At 39.5% G+C, this 20,689-nt stretch overlaps 1 protein-coding gene across 4 annotated transcripts in view; it reads right to left on the reverse strand.

Moving 5' to 3' along the window:
- Positions 1–20,689, reverse strand: part of SHROOM2 (shroom family member 2) — a 117,873-nt gene that overhangs the window by 15,998 nt on the left and 81,186 nt on the right. For 3 of the 4 annotated variants that reach the window (XM_053972151.1, XM_053972152.1, XM_053972150.1), the window contains exons 5-6: positions 19,096–19,199; positions 982–1,731 (exon numbers count right to left, since the gene is read on the reverse strand). In XM_053972151.1, the coding sequence (XP_053828126.1) occupies positions 982–1,731; positions 19,096–19,199 (854 nt within the window). The remainder of the gene's footprint in view (positions 1–981; positions 1,732–19,095; positions 19,200–20,689) is intronic. The other variant, XM_053972153.1, reaches the window with a different exon arrangement.

Raw genomic sequence — 20,689 nt, forward strand, 5'->3', positions numbered from 1 at the left:
TCATGTTAAAAACACAGCAGAATGAAACCTCATTTTTTCCTCCAGTTGTAAGAGGAAAAACATCAAGGCCTATTTAGGAAAAAAAAGTGATTCATGTTTTCATGTCATGAGGCAAAATGGAAAACAGCCTGAGTTTGTTCAACCATTTACATTAAAGTAGAGAAAAGCCATGCCAACTGCTTTTGCTCAGAGAAACAACCTCTGCATAAATTCAGCTTAGAGGTTTTGTTTTTATTCTTTAACCATGAATTATAGTGCTGAAGGATTTATGAAAACCAAGATTCCTGAGCTTCCTGGAAGAGTTTGTTATCTTGTGGGAGAATAACCTTTTATGATGTTAGCAGCATATGACAGATGCAGCGATCCATTAATTTCAGTCAGTTGTCTAATTCTGAGTTTATCTACCCTGGGAAATGACTGACAATCTCCTACTGAGTGTTCAGTCCATGTCAACATAAAGTGTTGAGGACCCCTCCACAGACAACCTGAAGTGCCACATTTCACCGTAAAAGCAACATAAAATCAGTCATGATTTGCCAAGTGTATATTAATTGGTCTGTGCGTTTTCAGAACAGATGTTCTCACAAAGGATCCAGCTTCCCTTCCCACATCTGCTTTGCCCCTCCCTACACTGATTCATGTTTATATACAGACTCAGGTAGGGGAAATGATAACAGGGACTTTTCTGACATTGCCTGTATTTTCAGAGGAAAATCCTTTAGAACCCTTCCCTTTCATTTTCTACTAACTACCAGGTGTAACACCTGGGCAGCACAAGTCAACTAAAAGAAACCACAGACCAGCTGAAGGACATTAATGGTATGAAAAGGAGTTTCACACAAGTCTGTGCTCTCTAAAATATGCTGCAATGGCAGCTTAATGAACTCGAAGGATGTGTAAAGAAAATGAAGAGACAATCAATAATAAGGTCTAACTGGGCAAAAAGTGTTAATAAAATAGTAAAAGAGTTACATCTAGTACCTGGCTGGGTTCTCATCCTGTAGGGACACAGGAGGTTTATCAGTGAGCTTCTGTGGTGCAAATTGGGGAGAAGGGGACCTTGATGACTCCATGCCAGGTTTTTGAAGATACCGATACTTGGAAGACGCAGACTTAAGGTGTGTTTTTTCTTCTAAGTGCTGACAAACATTCTCTGTGGATGACACTTGCTGGAGATGCTGTGGATTAGCACTCTTCAGTTTTCCACTGAAAGCTGCAGGACTCTGACAGAGAGAGGACTGACTGGCAAAGACTTGGGTGGAGCTGGGGGATGAGGATAGAAAGGGCCGGCTGGCAGCTACCAGCAGAGATTCAGAAGAGGTGCTGAGCGATGGCGCAGAAATATCTGGTCGCCTGTATTTATCTCTTTTAGGTGGTGGTGGCCTCTGAGGAGCAGGTCCACGCTTCTTGTTCAGTGGCACTGGCTCTATTCTATGGTTTTCCTCTCCTTTGCCCCAGGACTGACAGCAGTGGTTCTCGTTCAAGGTCTGTGGCTCAGAGTAGGGCAGGTGAGGCAGGCTACAATCCTTGCTCTTCTCATTCACATTTTCCTGAGAGTATCGGTAGTCACTAGGCAATGTCCCAGACCTGCCCCGACTCTCATGAGGCAGAACTGTAGGTTCTTGCACGTGCAAAGGTCTGACAGAAGACTTCCACTTGTGGCCTAAATTCTGGTCCAGTTGATCACTCTTCTCCTGTGGGTTTTCTCTCAGGGCCCCTGTGTCAACTTGCCTAGAGAAAAGAACATGCTTTTAGTATGATGTATGAATTTATTTCCTTCGGTGCAAGGCCAATGCACCAACCCAGGAAGCTTGAACTGAGATCACATCCAACACTGAACACCAACTCCTCCAATCTATGGTAACTGTACAGCACAAAAACATCCTCTCATGTATGGGCACACATGGTGTACCTAATCTAACATGATGAGTCAAAACATAATGTCAGGCTAAATTAGGGTATGGAGCACCACAGGACATGACACAACCTCTGGGTAACCTGAGGCGCCGCAGTGTGCACAGCTTAGTTAAATGCACAGCCAAATGGCCAAACATTGGTAGAAAACAAAACTGTCTCCAGAAGAGAAATTCTAATACTACAATTTAATTATCTTCTTGCTCCAAAGTCAGTAAAAAAGTGTGTGAAACATGTTTCTTATCTAGGTGCAATAATACTTCAGTAGCATTTTTAAATGTGAACTGAATACCAGGAACTTTAATTATGAATCTGGAGGTTGAATTTTTGTGTATCTGCTGAAAAATGAAATGAGAACAAACAAGGTATTTGCTGAAGCTAAAAAAATGGGAAAGGGAAAATTGCTATCTCCTGAATTAAGGCAGAAAAGAAAATTTAGAGGTTTATTTTCCAGTCAGACTTATTTTAAGGTTGAACTTCTTTTGCCCTATCAGCATAAATGACAAACAATGACCAAAAAGGCCTTATCTTAACCTAAATGTTTTTGGGCTTATTCCAGTTTCACACTCTGTCTCTCTAGTCAGGAAACAGCCTTTCACAGTTCCATGCTTGTCCTTTGCCACGAGACATGTAGTACTTTTGTGCTCACCAGATAAAGACAAACTGGGGAAGGAGTAGAAGGCAGAAGAAAAGTACCCCTGGAGCCCTGAGAGGAGACTGGTTTGCTCTCTGCTTTAAAGGAGGCTGAAGAGACATTATGAGCTTAGAAAACAAGCTGCTACAAAGTCAAAGGCTTCAGAGAGCGACTAATGTAAATAATGCTACTGACAGTGCTGGTCTCTGTATTTTTAAATAGCAATCCTGTAGTGATGCACTGCTCAAGCCTTCTTTCGAGGTGACTGTGAAAGAGGCATATTTCCCAGCCTATTTGTAAGATAAAGTTTACTTGAATTTTTCAATGTAAACATGTTATTAACATCACTGTACCAGTTTTGAGATTGTCTATAGGCAGTTAACACTGGTGTGTAGGAAAACAAAATTTGAGATAAAAGCACATAAAATAACTATTAGCTTAAAGTCTGTTGTAAATTCGAGAAGAAAAAAAATGGAGTAATTATACACTGCATTTCTAATTTAATTAAATTAAAACAAATGTTTAAAATGAAGTACTGTGGAAAGATGACTGATTAGATGTGGATTCTTGAAAAGTCACAAACACAATCTCTCCCTCTCTCTCTCATGTGAAGTGTTAAACCTTAAAATTTAACTGGTAAATTTTAAATTTAATATGGATGAGGAGATCAGTGTTGTTGACATTCAGGTTTCTTTACCTAAGAGTAGTTGGTTCAGACAACTTCAAGTTGTCTGACAAATTCAGAGTCAATTCTGATCTACAAAACAGTATTTATTATTTATTGACTCCTCTTTCAACAGTAGATGAAGGACAGTTCTGTGAAGTAAAACATAATGCAAAAGGCCAGAAAGACCAACACTATTCAGATTTGGTTACATGGCATCTTGGCATCCCAAGAGTCAGCTTATGGTCCCTAGTGAGTTCAGTGTAAGCAGAACCAGGCCTGTAAATTCATCCACTAATTTTAATGGAAATATTTACCAAATGAAGGCTTGATTGAAGGCCTTACATATGAAATACTGTGTTTAAGCCAGCATTTTTTCATTGTCTAGATAACCCATGAACAGCACAATTTTCTCCTCGTTAACCCGTGCAAAAGCTCGTCAGGCCTCCCAATTCACCTTCACACCCATAAGCCACAACAAAAACCAGTGCAACAGATGCTCTCAGGTGCACAGAAAAATCAAGGGTATGACACAAAATGTTGCAAAGACATCAATTACATGCATTACCTCAGCCAGTCTGCAAAGTACACCATGAACTTCTCATGCACATCGGGATTGGGAGTGCTGGTGGAAGCAAACAGGACAGAGAACACCACCAATCTGACACATCAACATATCCAAAACATGTAACCAATATACTGGTGTATATATATATATTATCTGGCTCAAAAGTAATGAATGCTCTAGCAGTCCTGTCACTTTCCAAAACTGAGCACAAGGACATAAAGAATTACAGCAGAGAGAAATTTAGAGATGCCATATTTGCAAACATGGAGATAAAATTCAGAGATTACACACATGACTTCATACAGCTTCCACAAAATTAATAAAAAATTTTGCAGCCCCACACAAAATGGGTCTGAGGAGAGGTGGTGGCTACATTCAGCACCAAAGCTAAATTGCATTCAGTGTGAGTGCATCTTCATGCAAAACATGCTCATCACATTATTTTGGAGAGATGTAAGCTTACTGTTCAGAAAGGAGGAAAAGAAAACAAGCTTCAAGCCCCAGGAGAACACAGTGGCAAGAACCTGCAAAGGTGTTACATTATTATCAATACTGAGAAGTCCACTAAGCTGCTTGCTATTTGTCAGTGCATCATGTAATAATATGCCCAGAACACAGCTGGTTTGGAAATGAGGCCCATAGGATTATGCAAAGATAACATACCACTGAAAGGAACTCATAATTTATAACCAAACATCACAAAGTGAGAGACAGAACAGTTTTAAATCATCTGAAAACATGACAATTGCCTTAATTACTATTTTCAGTCTAGATAACAAACCAGCCAACATCAAAACCATTAAACTCTTAGCTATCTTCAAACCCAAAGCTCCCCCACCCCCATAATAAATGCCACAATTACCCATGTTGCAGGAGCCTTTCTGAGACAACAGAACCAGGAAAGCTCACACATTCCCCACCCGGCACGGCACATTACAGCTTTCACTGTCAGACAACTTACACCAGTCACTTAACCCGAGCTGCAAAGGAAGTGTAATTAAGAGTCTTATGCTATTGCTACAAAGTAGTATTCAGTGAGGGTGAATCTAGTACAGGAGTCTAACATGAACCTTTTCTACTGCATTTGTTTTTAGAATTTTGCTGTAGGAGTTTTCATATCTAAATGGCAGGAAGCAGAAAACCAATGTAGGCTTCTAACTGAAAAGAAGGAATTGCTTCATTACATAAACCAGTCCTTCACATTTTTGAGAAGCTCTCAATTTAGCAGAGGGCTCAGCATTCCCAGAGGGGATCTGTGTGGAGAGACAAGAGGCTGAGCACTCATCAGTGAATGCAGGAGGAACTCTGCTCTGTGTCTTGCACTTTCCCAGTGGCCATAGCCACACCAGCATCACTTACTGCAGTGGGGGTGGGAATGTGGATTTCCATACTGGCACTAAGTACTTTCTACCTAAATGGACAAGCACATCTCTCAGTTTCCTTATGGCTCCCTTAGCTTGGAGAATACACACTCAAGACTGAAATGTAAAGGCCATGTAAAGACTAAGCTGGGCAAAAACCTCCCAAGTCTCATCCCCAGCCTGGACACCTCCAGTCCCCCGAGGAATAATACAACAGGCTATTCCAACAAACCAGAGAGAGGTAACAGTAAGGTGAGCATGAAGGTTAAACCATAGACACATACACACACATTAACCTGGGGCCTGCCAGTGGAGTCAGTGAGCATTTACAAAAATGAATCATTATGTATAGATTATAGATGCCTATCAGAAGAATAACATTTTAGGTTGCCATAAAAAACAACTCCAAATCACTTTCTTCATTTGCCCCATACTCAAGACTTGACTAAATCTCGATAGAGAGATAGAATGATCTGATCCAGTGTTGTATTTCAATAAATGAAAATTATTTCAATCAACTCAATGTGTTTGATTTTTATCTGTCTGATTTACAGTTTCTTGAGAACACTTCAGGCCAACCCAAACAGTGCCACGAGACACTCCGACTTCAAAATCCCAGACTAGATAAGCTTTGCAAAAATGCATTAGCCAACATTTGAAAAATGTATCATTTGTTAAAGACCTGACCTCTGTGCAAAAGTTTCACCATAAAACATAAGCACAGTTATGTAACCAATGGTATGTCCTGCACTAACTCACTGGCAAAGGAGAGCAAATGGAGTGGCTGTTTCTGATTTTATTTAAATTCCTTCTCAAGAACTACAAGCTATACTGGGAAAAGGCCTTCATACCTGAGCATGATTCGTCCGTAAAAGTCCTCAACCTACAAAAACAAACACTCTCAAAATCAAGGCCATAGTTTTGCAGTCCCTTTAAGGTGACCATATGAAGATAGTCTGACAGAAGAGGCAGTCTCCTTCGTAGACATTTTGAGCTTTGTCTTCCTGCTTTTTCCAGCATACTAGCAGTAGGAATTGTACAGCCTCAGAGAAAACTGGATCAAGGACCCAACCTGGCTTGAAACAGATAATTATGTGGCTTAAAGCAATTGGGAAATACTGTCTTTGCATATGACAAAATTCTGTTTATAGGCATAGCTCTTGCCAATACTTTTTAAGCTATGAACTTCATATGCTGAAATTATATTTTCATTGTGTATTTGTCTGGCACTTGGCACACTGGGATCCAAAAGCACTTCTGCAATAATGCACAAATAAAGGGTAGTTTCTTCTATCCAGTATAGTTCTGCTTGAGACAGCACAATGCTATGAAGTTAGAAGGGGGTGCATAGAGCAAGACTGTTGTAAATTCAGGAAAAAAATTGCCATCTAATGCTACATTTTAATCCATATTGATAAGACATGATGGGTGTCTTCTATGATTTCAGAAACTTTCAAAGGCATCAGCTCCCCTAAGAGGAGGCAGGTGGAAGCCAAGTAGCATATGCTAGGCTATCTCAGGTCTCACAAGACACCTGTGTTTAGACAACCATTTAGCCAACCGAGTTTAGCCAACTTAGAATTAAACCTGAGCTCTCTGTGGACTATAACTTGACTCAGGACTTCACTTGCACATAGATGTCTCCCTTCTATTATTTATCTGAATCCTCATCTGAGTCCCAAATCCTTTTTTTTTTTTTTTTTTTTTCAGAGGGTCCAGGACCACTTAAGCCCTTAAATTGGTTTTACTATTACAATACTCAGGAGACACTGACAACACAACACCAGAATTTGGACATGCAATACCAGGGCAATTATTTCACCAGTGGTTCATTTTTTCTGATGAACTCTCTATCTGCTTTCACTACTGAGTCAGTACAGCACACACTACCCATCAGAGAGCAACACAAGAAGCATATTCCAAAGATGCTATATGAGAGCTTTATGAAAGTACTTAGAAATTTTAAAAGATAAATGCAGAGAATAAAGAGCCCTCTAAAGAACCATAATGGCTTACCCTACAGTCATGCCATGAAGAAGCACAGCATATAAGCCATGACAAAGAAGTAGAGCTATCCACTGCCTTGGTCTGAAGAGACAGATGATGGCAACTAGCATTCAAGAAGCACTAGTGAAGCAAATGGTCCTGATACCAAAACACATGTTAAGATGAAAAGAATAATGAATGATGAGAGAATGTTTTCTCTCTCTCAAGGGGGAAAAAAAAAAGGCCTGTCAGAAGACAACTGAAGGTACAAAACTAGCAAGATATTTCACAAAGTATATCCCACAGCGCATCACTGGTACACTACAACCTGTTTATCATGGTGCAAGTCTTGGTTTTTCAGTTCTGTCTCTGAAAGCCTGTTAATGCTATCTGTGCCTCAATGGCAGCTATCTGTTTAGTCAGTCACACTAAATAGAGCTTAGTTGTTACACCTAATGTGATAAAGCAAAATGTCACTCTACCTTAACAACCCTTGCATTATCACCTGGCTTTAGCATGGAATAAAATACAATAACAGGCACTGCTTGCCAGTCCATCAATCCCACCAGAATTTCCCTCCTGTCCTGCCTGCATGGCAACATACACACTGCAATGAGTTTTCATATCTCATTCTGCCTCTCTAAAAATGTTATCTCTTTGCCCATGAAAATCAGAAATAAATAAATAGCAAAGAACATGTCCACTCCAATTCTGCAGTAAATAAACAAAGTTATGTTGATGGATGGATGTAGGCCAGTCATGGATAGCAGCAAAAGACATAGGCTCATACCAAAAATAAAATCTGATTAAAATTATATTTCTTATAGCAGCACAAGGGCCTTTATGCAGAAGGGAAGAATCTTGTGGGAAAGGGCAGGGGGAGCGATGTTTTCCTTAGTTCAGAAAACAGAAGCCCCTCCTCCATTCTGCTGCACATCAAAAATAAACAATAAAAGGTAAATTTTATGGCTGTATTCTTATTGCTTTATCTATTGCATGCTTCTCCTAGCACACAGGGGATTACCTGCATGGAATTAAAATTACTTCTACTCAAGTCAGCCAGTTAACGTGTTCAGTACTTACACACTGAATTCAATCATCAGAATATCCCAACAGTATAACGAGAACCATCATATTACACAAATGGCAACCATTGCAGAGACAAAAGACAATATTTTCCAACACTGCTAACAAGGAAATCACAGTCACATTAAAAAAAATCTCAAAGAAGAAAGATTGTTTTGTCAATTTACTAAAAAACTCCCTACATTCCAGTTGCCACTCCTTTGATTTTTTTTTAATTTAGACTTTTTTGTCCTGATAATGCTGTTGCTATTTTCCTCTTGCTATTACTACTGAAAACAGCTGCTTGCAGCTGAACAAGAATTAGGTAACAGAAGACAAGCTATAAAATGAAACACTTTGTGAATAACAACTAGGTCACCTGGGATTCTCAGGCATTCTCTCACCAAAAAGAACACATAGCTAGCTCATCTCTAACGGAAAAAAAAAAATCCTAAACCAGTTGTTTAAATTAATTAGCATGCACACATTTCAATACCCATCTTTTCACTCTGAGCCACACTCACCGCTTGCTTCTAATAGTCACATCCAATTCTCTTACACTCCCAGCTAACAGCTCCTGCTGCTGTGGAAAAGGTCTTCATGCAAGCCTGTACTCCCAGTAACAGGCTTGCCAGGCAAATAACAAGATGAAAAGCTCTTGCACCACCCCTAGCCGAGAGGAACCCTGAGCCTGGCACCCTGAGCCACAACAACGGCACTGCAGCCCTCAGTCCAGAAAACAAGTATTTTCGAAAGGCACTGCCTTCTAATTCCAGTGTGCATGATGCCAACTGTGAAAACAAAAGCTGCTAAAAACGGCGCGTGTGTGCGAGCGTATGCACACAGAGCATCTTAGCTGGAATTAACTCACGTTTTCCCCCTATTCTCCCAACCCATCAGTGAACAGAGCAGTCGACTGCACTAAGCAAAATAAAATTCTGTACCAAGCATTGCATCATTGCTAATTTGCTACTGTAGCTTCTGCTGACAGGGGCAGAAGACACAGCCTGTGCTCAAAGACCTGAAGAACAAAAGAAATACTGTATGAATGAACACTGCAAATTTCTGTTTACAACTGACTAAAAATGGTAAATAAGGCACACACCTCTAGCTATTTCTTTCATGCTTTAACACTAAAGACAAGACAATCTTACCAGGATTTACAGCTTTTTACCCATATTCACTGGATATGTGAGCTTTGCATCCTTGCAAACGTACCAGCCAGTTTGAAAGCCTTGCAGAACTGAATCTGTCTCAACCTCTGCGTCTCATTTACTGTAACACAGAGGATTTTCAAAGCCATGCCTCACAACAGCTGGCTTGTTTTTGCCTGCTTCCTATGATTGACAAGTTCATACAAGCTCTGTCAACTTTAACCTTGATAAGTGAAGGCTTAGTCTGTATTGTATGTTACATCACCAGAAACTTCTGACCTCAGGGAAAAGATCTCAGAGACTTCAAAGCTTTTCCTTTCCCCCACCCCCACCTCCTGGATTTGCTTATTAAAAAAAAAAAAAAAAAAACAACAACCAAAAAACACACCAACAAAACTTAAAAGTCCTTTAATTTTTAAAGGTTTTCATTTGTGAAAATCTTGATCTGCATTTCCACAACTACAGCTCTACAAGTTTTAACTATTCACAATGATTTTAAAAGATCAGTGTGTCACTAGGTTCTTTTCTGAACAACATGCAAATAAACCAAGTCTTTAATTCCAGAGGAGAGTCTTCATCAACAGCCCTCCAGCCTGAATTTTTTTGCATTTGTTGTGTGCACAGGCGCCCTCTCTTGCAGGAGATTCTGCAGGGAAAGAACTGAATGCTTTCATGCTGCATGAGCACATTGCCACCCCCACGCTCCATCTTTAGAAGGCATCATGGCTTTCATCAGAGCAAAGCTCAAGCTCCTTTCAATTTATCTATGAGAACACATTAAAGACTTAATAGAAAAGTTATGGATAAGGCTTTAATATGTATGAAAAGATAATTTTAAAGATGACCACTTTAAGAGGAAAATGTTATTTAAACTGCACACAAAACCACATAGAGCAGCTAGATTTCTAGTTAATAACCTCCCCTACAATTTTTCTACCTCCAAAAGCCACCTATTTGATTTCAATAGAGAGTGAGAATGACTTCAAGAAAAAACTCCAGTTTACATAACACAATACAACTGGTTAACAGACCGCAGCAAGTCTGGCTGGCCCATGCAGAGAAATGGAAGCTATAGCTGCCACGTTACTTTTTAGCACACAACTTCACTCACATTTACTGATATAAACAGTCTCCTGCATGACAGCAAACCATAACCATGTTGCCTAAGGGCTTATAGCAGAAAGTGAACATTTCACAGGCTAGCTTTTAGTACCAGAACACCATAAAGCCATTCCATATGTCAGAAATGCATGAATTGCTACACTGAGGAGACAAATCAGTCACCTATTTCCAATTATGCTTTTCATCAAGTCTCTTAAGGAAAAATAAAATCTACAATGCATCAACACATGATGCTTTTATGACTTTAACCACTGGAGACAACATCTTACATTAGCTCTAAATCTCCATACTCAGCTGTTATCATCAACAGGACTACATGTAAATAGCTGAATTTTAAACAATGCAACAAAAATGCACATCTTTAGATGCTTTTCATTCTAATCCTATTTCCAGGAAAAGCAGTAAGATCAAACCAGAATACAAAAATTAACTAATGTGTATAAATTTATCTCTATTTCTCTCTCCACAAACACTTTTGTGTGTTATTCTTCCACTCACACCCAATTTCAGAATAATGTTTAGGACTTCTTCCAGCTACTCATGCTTGGTAACAATTACCTTTAGGGGCAGGGGAGGAAACTTCCCTTAAGAAGAAACCACCCTCCAACACTTCCTTTTATCAGCCCATGATGGCCTCACATACCCCTAGCTGTCACTGCATGCACAGGGAGGAGAACAGATGTGCCAGGAGCAATTAAAGCAAAAATAACTTTACTTGGTGGCAAAAAGCTGCAAGTAGAAAAAAGGGGAAATAAGAGATAGGATCACCAATCTCAAGTTTAGAAACAGGGATTCAAAGTTCTCCTAATAAACTAGAGGGAGGGGAAGAATCCACATTTTCAAGGGTGTGGAGAACACACAAATTGGATGGGGGAGAAATAGGGCTGTATTACTGTAGTACTGTAAACCAAGCACAGGTCTTGGAGGCAGTCCAGCACCCATTTAATGAGCTGCTGGTGAGCCCGAGTGGAGCACCTCACTCATCTGCAGGACGCACACCTGACAGCCGCCGGCTGCCAGGACAGTGAGGAATGGGGAGGCAGTGGCAGGAGCCTGCAAGTTTTAACGATCTGTTTAGCCACAACCAACCCCCAAATCCCAAAATAATGCATTTGTGATGCTTATGAAGATGCCCACACATCTCTCAGCTCAACTAGTCTGGAAGTTTTAAAATGGACAACAAGAGGAAGAAAAAGACTACAAGTGGGACAATTTATCATGCAACTTCTGCCTTGATCTTGAGGCATGAGAAGAATCTGGTTCAAAACTTTGCTCTTTGAAGAGCTACCCTTTATGCATTTAGAAAAATCTTTTTTGAAAGATTAAGAATCCACACAGTGGTATTTAATTTTGAAAACGACATTTCCATACATGAGATGAATATTTTTTAAAAGAACAAGCCAGATGGTATAATGCAACTGAAAACATAATATATGAAACTCAGAGGAAATGTGTAACACATACCAAAACACCCAACCACCATTCTTCCTTCCCTCTCTCTGCCCCCTCCAAAGGTTGAATTAAATAGCAATTGAAAGGAACATCCACCAGAGAACTTAGGTCCTACTCAAATGAGGAAAATCCAGAACTAAACTAGCAAAGTAGATATATAAGGAAAATATGGTAAATAAAGAAATTTTAAAAGAAAAGCTGAGGTACAAATCCTTAGGGGTGTTAGATTAAAAAAAAAAAAAAAAAAAAAAAAAAAAGAGGGGAAAAAAGGCACTTCTTTAAACACAATATCTGCCAAACAGATTATAGGGATGCAAGTACAATGGTAACAATACAAAGAAAATAAGGCTGCAGAAAAAAAACGGACAGTCTCCCCTTCACAACTCCACAAGCTAAGAACAGCCTTTGCAGGAACTATTCTCAGATGCTGCACACCATTAAGAGTGGGTAGTCATAAGCTACCTGGGCCATATGACAATCACCTGAAACTTCCACAGGAAATTGCTGAACTGGAATCTGTGATGCACAGCTACCCACTCCTCTGTCAGCTGTCCTTGGACAGCTGCTTGAGCACAGTGACACACAGTGTTGGGGGAAGGAAGGTGTGAGGGTGCTGAAGAGAAAGAATGAGGGAAAGAGAGCAAGAATAAAAAAAAATAACCACATCATTACAAATCTGGAGAACTTCAGAATCATAAACTTAACATCTGAAATAAGCAAAAAAGCAGAAATTTTATTAAGAGATTCAGCAGCTACACTAATGAGTAAAACTGACAAAGAATAATTTGGGCATGTGTAGAAAAGACATGTCTTGCATGCACTAACAATCTTAGAGTAACTTCACATAGGGACAAGAGTGATCTGGATGACAGAGACTTTGGATTTTTAGACGACTTAGAAAATTAAATTTTATCTCACCTGAGGCTCTTAAAAATTTGACTCCCATGAGACAGAGTCCTCACTTGTCTCATCACATCATTCACATCAGAACTCAGTAGATATAGATGATTCACAAAAGGGGTGAAAAACTAGGTGGCAGCAGTTACAGCTATGAGGATATTATTCAGATTTACTAAATGCAAAGTAACCTACAGGAGAGATTTTCCTGTACTTCACCAACCTATACAATGATGTCCAACAGAAATTACTGCTACACAAATAGGAAAAGCTGAATTTCACAGATTGTTCTATGAACATACAATCTTTGTACTTCACAGCAGTAAAAAAACAAAACAAAACCCCCAAAATAAAACAAAGCTCAAAGATAGGCAAACCAGCAGAGGCTTGACAAGATACCCAGCTCATAGCTCCTGGTTTGCCCTGGTTTTCTGTTCCCCCCTCCAAGCATCTGCTACTGGCTCACAAAGAAAAAAACCTGTCTAGATAGACCTTTGGCCTGCTTTTAAGCATCAACATCCATCAGCTGCCATCATGTACCAGTGATTCAAGGTTCCACTGTCTCAGAGTGTGATATTTATAAATCTGTTATTAGTCAGTCACATACACTACCACACTGAAAGGACACAATGGTTCATGGCAATGAAACTTATACTAATTACAAGTATTCACAAACCTAAGGAGGATGAAAGGTTACAGGAGGTTTCTCATATATGAATAGATGCTGTTAGACTCACTCTCTTCTATATGCACAGCAAGAGCTACAGTAGGTTTTTCCCATTTTCAAACAAAATACAAACTTTTTAACAGCCCAGACTGTACTGTGTCATTGCTGTATGTCACACACAATGACATCACTGGCAAAAAAATGGTCTGAGAAATGCCTTAATAATCTGTATCTCATGATGAAGGGATGCTAAGGACATGGACCTGCTGGAGCAAGTCCAGAGGAGTGCCATGGAGGGGATCAGAGGGATGGAAGACCTCTCCTGTGAAGACAGGGCGATAGAGTTGGAATTGTTCAGCCTGGAGAAGAGAAAGCTCTGTGGAGCTTGTTAACACATGCATGAAATGTTTGCCAAAGCAATTTTTCCACTGATTTCTAAGGAAGCAGTTGGACAAGATCATACTATTTCTTCCTCATACAGAAAAGGGGGAAAACATTTTGCTTACATAGCTCTGGTAATGTCTTGCCTGAGACGTACTTATCCTGCAATGTTCAGTCAGGAAAAGTAACTCACAGTTTGACTGTTAACTGCAAAAATAAATGAGTAACCTCAGGAAGGTCAACAAGGCCAAGTGCCAGGTTCTGCCCCTGGGGCAGAGAAATCCCAAGCAGAAGTTCGGGCTAAGAATGGACCAAGATCAGCCTTGGGAAGGAAGACTTAGGGGTGCTTGTGGACAAAAGTTCAATAATGACTTGGCTGTGTGCACTCCCAGCTCAGAAAGCCAAACGGCTACATCAAAAGCAGTCTGGCCAGCAGGTCAAGGGAGGGGATTCTTCCCCTCTACTCTGCTTTTGTGAAACCCCATCTTGATTACTTCATTCAGCTCTAGGGTTCCCAAAAGAAGAAAAACATGGCCCTGCTGGAATGTGTCCAGAGGAGGACCACTACTATGACCACAAGACTGGAACATCTCAGTGAGGACAAGCTGAGAGAGTTGTGGCTGTTCAGCCTGGAGAAGAAAAGGCTCCAGGGAGACCTTACAGCACCTAAAGGGGGCTACAGGAAAACTGGAGAGGGACTTTTCACAAAGGCATGTAGTGATAGGACAACGGGGAAGGGCCTTAAGATGGGAGAAGGCAGGTTTAGATTAGGTATTAGAAAGAAATTCTTTACTGTGAGGGTGGTGAGGCACTGGAACTTCCCACGCCTGGAGGTGTCAATGACCAGGCTGGATGGGTCTCTGAGTAACCTGGTCTAGTAGAAAGTTCCCTGGCCATGGCAGAAGGCTTTGAACTAGATGATTTTTAAGGTCCCTTCCGAACTGAACTATTCTAGGATTTATGATTCTTAATAAAGAAGTTTAAAATAGATATGCAACACAATGCTGATGAAAGTTCTTGTTAACTATTTTAGGAAATGGCCCTTTTGCTACATATAAAAACTCCCAAGCCTTCAACTCTTGTATTTCAGTAGCTCAGTTCCTAGTTAAGCTGATCCTAACACTGTATATTGGTACCTTATTAATTTTTTTGGCATCACAGTAGAAGAAACCCAAACAAAATGTAGAATTTAAAAATGTAATTTAAATATAGAATTTAAAATTTTTGGAGTTATAAAAAACTGTGTCGTTTCTAAGAATATTTCCAATTACTAATTTACACCATCTACCATTGTAAACATGAGGAAACTAATTTGTCCAAATGTGTATTGTGGATTGTTGGGGTTTTTCCCCCCACTGTTAATTACTCCTCATAGATATGTAAACTCCAACACCTATAATGCTCACAAATCAGAAAAAGCTAAGAGAAGTAACTGTCAATATACACATGTATATTTTATATGTCTGTACATATATACACACAAACACCCATATAGGCATAATACAAATAAACACATACACAAATGGACTACTGGCAATTTTTAAATTCTTTTCCATCTCACTCACTTCAGAAGACACAAGGTCAGGCATATTCCTGCGTTGCTGAAAGTCCTCCTCCTTCTTTGCACAGTAATTTGCTGCTCCTCTTCGTGAGCATGGAGCCTAGATATTCACCAGGTATTGAAAAATCTTCCTTGTAAAGAGCCTAATAAAAAACTTGGGAACATATCTATGGGCTTCTGTTTCTGGATTATCTAAGATTTTTCTAGAACATTATACTTGGGCTTTTAGGACAACTTAAGCATTAAGAAATTATTTTTTATTTTGGTTTTGTATTGTAAAGGCTGTTCCTCTGTCTTCAAGAGCTCAGCTCAAATAGGAGTAACTACTAAGGTATGAAAACACTGAAAAATATTTTACAGTGTTTAATTAGAGTTGAGTCACACTGTGGTCCTACACTTGACACGCATATGCTCTTGGACTTGACACCTATTAAATGTCAAAGTATTTTCTGCAGCCTGTGATCTCAGATATCCTTTTTCACTTTCTGAAGTTATGTAACTTTAATAGACATCACAAGAACAAATTAATAGAGCTAGGAGTAGTCAAATGTTCTTAGAAAGTAAATAAAGGCAGTGGCTGTAAACATCTCTAGTAGATGGCAATCTTCAGAATTAGATCATAAAGCATGATTCTTTTGATGCAGAATGACTTATGTGTGCATGTCATACTGCAGGAACCCATGGACTACTGGTCAGAGCATCCATTTCGCTCTTTAACTTTTTGAAAGTCTATTTCAGCTTAGAAATTGTGGAGACTTCTATAAGGAAGGTGATTATATAATCAGTTTAAGTCATTTTACACATGCAGAAAGAGAGACATGTTTAAAGAAGCACAGATTTCACATCCGTAAAAAGGTACGCTTTTTAAAATAATTTGAAATAGAAAGAGTGGCACAACAAAAATAAAAAAGCTTTTTTTTTTTTGTTTTGTTTTACAGATCAGCTTAATTGTATAATGCTTTTTAAGCTGTCCTAAAGTTAAGAACATACATAGAATCACATCAACCTCTCGGTATAAAAATACTCATCTCATATTAGATGACTGCAGCCCTGTGAGTTTGTAACAAGAGCGGTTTGGTTCTTCCATAAGAGATGACAGTGGCTGCTATGGACCACTATTTTCTCTTCCTACAAAAGTAATACCCTAAACAATTAAATACTGCAGTTCAGAAGAACATGGTGCAGCTCTTCTAAAAAGGGAGATGAAACAACCTGAATTCATTGGAAGCACTCAGTAATCTCAGAGGGGAAAAACAGAGCTCAAAGATGAAAGAGGTTCACAAACTATCTTAATCAATTCAACATTCACACACCACCCCTTCCCCCCCAATTTTTCAAAGTATTGTTAATTTACGGTTTACAACTGTGTGCTAAAAAAGAACAGCCAAGAAAATACTGTAGCAAAATGCTCAGGAGAAAACGAAAATTATCAAACATCTTTATTTTTGTTTGTTTTTAAAAAGCCATTTGCTGTTACAATATTCTAACCCATTTTCATTCTAGAGTCAGTGCACTTAAAAAAAACTTGTATTTCTGAGGCAAATAATCAGAGAAGCTGTAAATGGTAGCTATTTAAAGTTTATTTCAAGTTAATTTTTTTTTTTTGTTTCTCAAAACAACTGAAGGGGAGGGAGGCCAGAGACACCCTGTAGTGTAGGGCAGTCTCTAACCTGGAGAAAGCACCTGAGGACTCCACAGTTGTCTCTCAGCTTGTGTTCCTGCAAATCTCATGCCCACAAATGCAGAAGGGCCACTCCTGTGTTCAGCTCCATCACGCTGACTTTGGTAGCCCGAAGGCCACCACAGCACACAGGTCTGAGTAGCACAAAATAACAGCTGCCAGTTATTTAATCCAAACATAAATTTTAAAATAGAGTATTAAATATGACCATAAGGAAGACCTCAGACTTGGTTACTATTCGTGTTCTAGAATATACCCTGAATTAGGTAGATTTACTAGCCATTTGCAGATTGCTAGATTTTAAAAATAGAAAGCTAAATGCCTTTAGGGCAGCTCAAAAATCATAAAATCAATCCATGCCATGAGGCCAGTTCCTTTTGAGCACAAGAATTTCTTGTAAAAAAGGAGCACACGGAAATATATATTCTTTCCCATACGGCAGCCATTCATTATCACACAGTGGTAGTTCACAACACAGGAGTTAAACGCCCAATGAGGGATTTTAATCAGTTAGTTTTTTGAATACAGAAAGCATATCAAGCCTCTGCATATCAATATTGAGAGAAAGTCTATGAAAGAGACCATTTCACAAAACCTGCTGTAATGCACTAAAACAGCCAAATACCACATCCGAAACAGTATGTCAGAGCAGGCTCCAGCGGGAAAAAAAGTTACTGCAGCTGGTGCCCAGTCCCGTGATTTTCATGGATTCCATGATTATAAAGCAAGAATTGTGCTGCAAAAACACTGCTAAAATGCTGGCGTAGGAGTATTATTCACATGCTTTTATGACTGGGCTTCGGCGCTGGTAGATGGAAATAATTTTACTTGTCCAGAGGCGCTGCCCGCCCACAGCAGCCCGGCCGCTCCCGGCTGGCGGTGCCCGCCTCCCCCTGGCTGCCCCCGCCTCCCCCTGCCCGCCCCACGCCTGCGCGCACACTCGCACCCTTGCGGGCTGCTCCTTCTGCCATTGCTACCGTAAGTACAAAGGGCTACCAAAAACTAGAAAACTAGGGGGTGGTCTCTTCAGACATAAGCAATGCAGAATGCAATCAATCATATGAACCCACAAATAAATACTAACTTTTTACAAGGTTTTATGGTCACAGCTAGAGTGTATGTTTGCTACAGTTCATCATTTCCTCTCCCTTGAGAGATTAATACCACTTACAGAACTGAGGAAAGTCTACAGAGGTTCTTTTTTCCTATGCATGGGTTCTCTCTGTTATGAAACCCAGAGCTGTCAGACCTGGCAACAGCAGCGTGTGCACAACATCAGCTCGGCTTCGGCAGCTGCAGAACCAGCGATTGCTGAAATCACTGCTAACACCATTATCAGGCCAGGACGAGGACAACCCTCAGCATGCTAGACATTAAAGCATTTTAACTACACTGTGCATACAGTCACACCTTTGAAAAGGGTTTGAAAACGTTGTATATTAATTAAAACATGAGTTTATAGAGAAAATCAGAGCCCTTCAAACAGTAAAACAAATTTTAGTGTCTTCTATTCATGTACTGTATTCTGTAAAGCCAGAAGAAAAGCAAAGTCCAATTTACAGCACTACTATGTTTCAGCACATGCTGTCTTTGCCAAGGATAATACTGGAAATCTCTTCTGGGAAACCCCAGGAGCCCCATCTACCCCCAAAGAAACCCGTAACTATCACACAAATAATTCATGCACACAAATAAGAATCAACTGCCTTTGAACTTTGAACAAACTATAATATCCTCAAGACTCAACAATTTCTTTAAGCTCACACTAGAGTCCCCAAAAATGTCAGTCCCAACATTAATTCTAATATGCACATTGACATATTTGGGGAGGAGGAGGGAAATAATGGAAGAAGGCACTGCAGAAACTCTGAAATCATCTCAGCACAACTTGCAGTTTGAGTCAGGAAAAGATCAGATCAGAGAAATTTGTCAAAAAGATTGGTCAAAATCAAATCTTTTAGAGAGAAATTAAGAAACACTATACTTACCTTACAGTGCAGTTCCTTTCATCCAGTTTGTTAATGTTAGAGAAAATACACTCCCCATCTTCCTTTAAATCCTCTGCTTGCCTCCTTACTTCAACTGATACTTCCTAAAAGAGGTTTGTAGTACAAGTAAGAAACCAAGTCATCATGTTTCAAACTCCCAAAAAAATCTGTGATTATGGAACCTCTTATTTGTGGGTTTGCTCTGTTCAAATATACATGAAGTCAACAGCAGAGCATGTTTTAAGCTTGTTTGGTTTTAAGCAGTACAGCGTGCTCTGTGACCTCGTGTGCTGCACTCCCGACCTGGCTGTGCTCGCCTTGCTGTTCTGCTTTGCTGAGCTACAGAAGAGCTTAACGTTTCCATAAACGTTTGCAACTTACATTTGGCAAAAAACAAACAAACAAAAAAAGAAGCACAGAAGTTGCAGAAGAGTTGCTCACATTTTAAGAGATGGAAGTATGCACCAGGTTGTGAATCCCTGTGCGAGTACTTCAGTTTCTCAGTAAAGCACCAACAGTGCTGTTCCAGAATGTTATTATCTCCATATCTTCAAACAACCCCACCCAAAGCACAGCTTTGCATTACAAACACTGAACCTACAGGAAATTTAATTGCGCATTAGCACTGGAATAATCTGAATCATATATGCAAAACAACATCTTTATTTACTTCACTCTGTTGTGAGCATCTTCAATGCACTTATCACCATATTTTCCAGGTGCCTAAACAGGTGTCTGCTTTTTGCCCCAGGAGGCCTATACTGAACTTAAGAGCACTGACTAATAAACCAGAAATGCATACAGGGAATAGATTATATGCTTTTTTTTTCTGCTAGGTAGGCAATTATTTAATAATTCAGTGAATTTAATTTTCAAAGTATCTTCCAGGTGAATATTTTTAGTGCTTCGAATGTCTACCCTAGTAAATTATCTGCATAGTTAAGTCTGCACATAAGAGTTCAAAAATAACTTTTGCCAAACTTAAAGACACAAAAAACTTAAGGAAAGACAGTCCACAACTTTAGAGATCAACATTTTTGTTTCTCTTTGAGCTATTCTCATTCTACTCCATGTCTACACATACACACACAGAGGTGACCTGTGTGTGTATGTATGCAATGTTTTTATCAAGAGGGGAAAAATAAAGTAATATACAACTGCTTTGCTTCAATTCTATTCTTGTAGAAGGTGAAGTTCAACACAGGTTGAACACACTGTGACTCCTTATACGTATCAGGCAATCTCACAGTAGCTTGAACAACATCTTTTAACAGGGAACTAAAGAGACTTAGTTCCTCTGTTTACTTCCAGTGCCACCTGCCAACCATTGCCTGGCACTGCTTGGTTAAAAATTAATCTAATATTTACTTGTAAGTTGAACAGACTTTTGGCATCTCTCTAAGGAATAAATGTATACATCTTAAATCAAGCAAACTGACATGAAACAAAACATTAAGCAGTTTCATTGTTGCTGTGGCTTTAACATTAACAGGCGTATTTGTAATCTCTAAACTTTATTAGGTAGAACTTTTGTCCTATATAATTTTGCATTAAGCAGATTTAGAAGAAAAGAGGAAATCCATGGAAATCATTA

This window comes from Vidua macroura, chromosome 2 (assembly GCF_024509145.1).
Source record: "Vidua macroura isolate BioBank_ID:100142 chromosome 2, ASM2450914v1, whole genome shotgun sequence".
Taxonomy (NCBI): domain Eukaryota; kingdom Metazoa; phylum Chordata; class Aves; order Passeriformes; family Viduidae; genus Vidua; species Vidua macroura.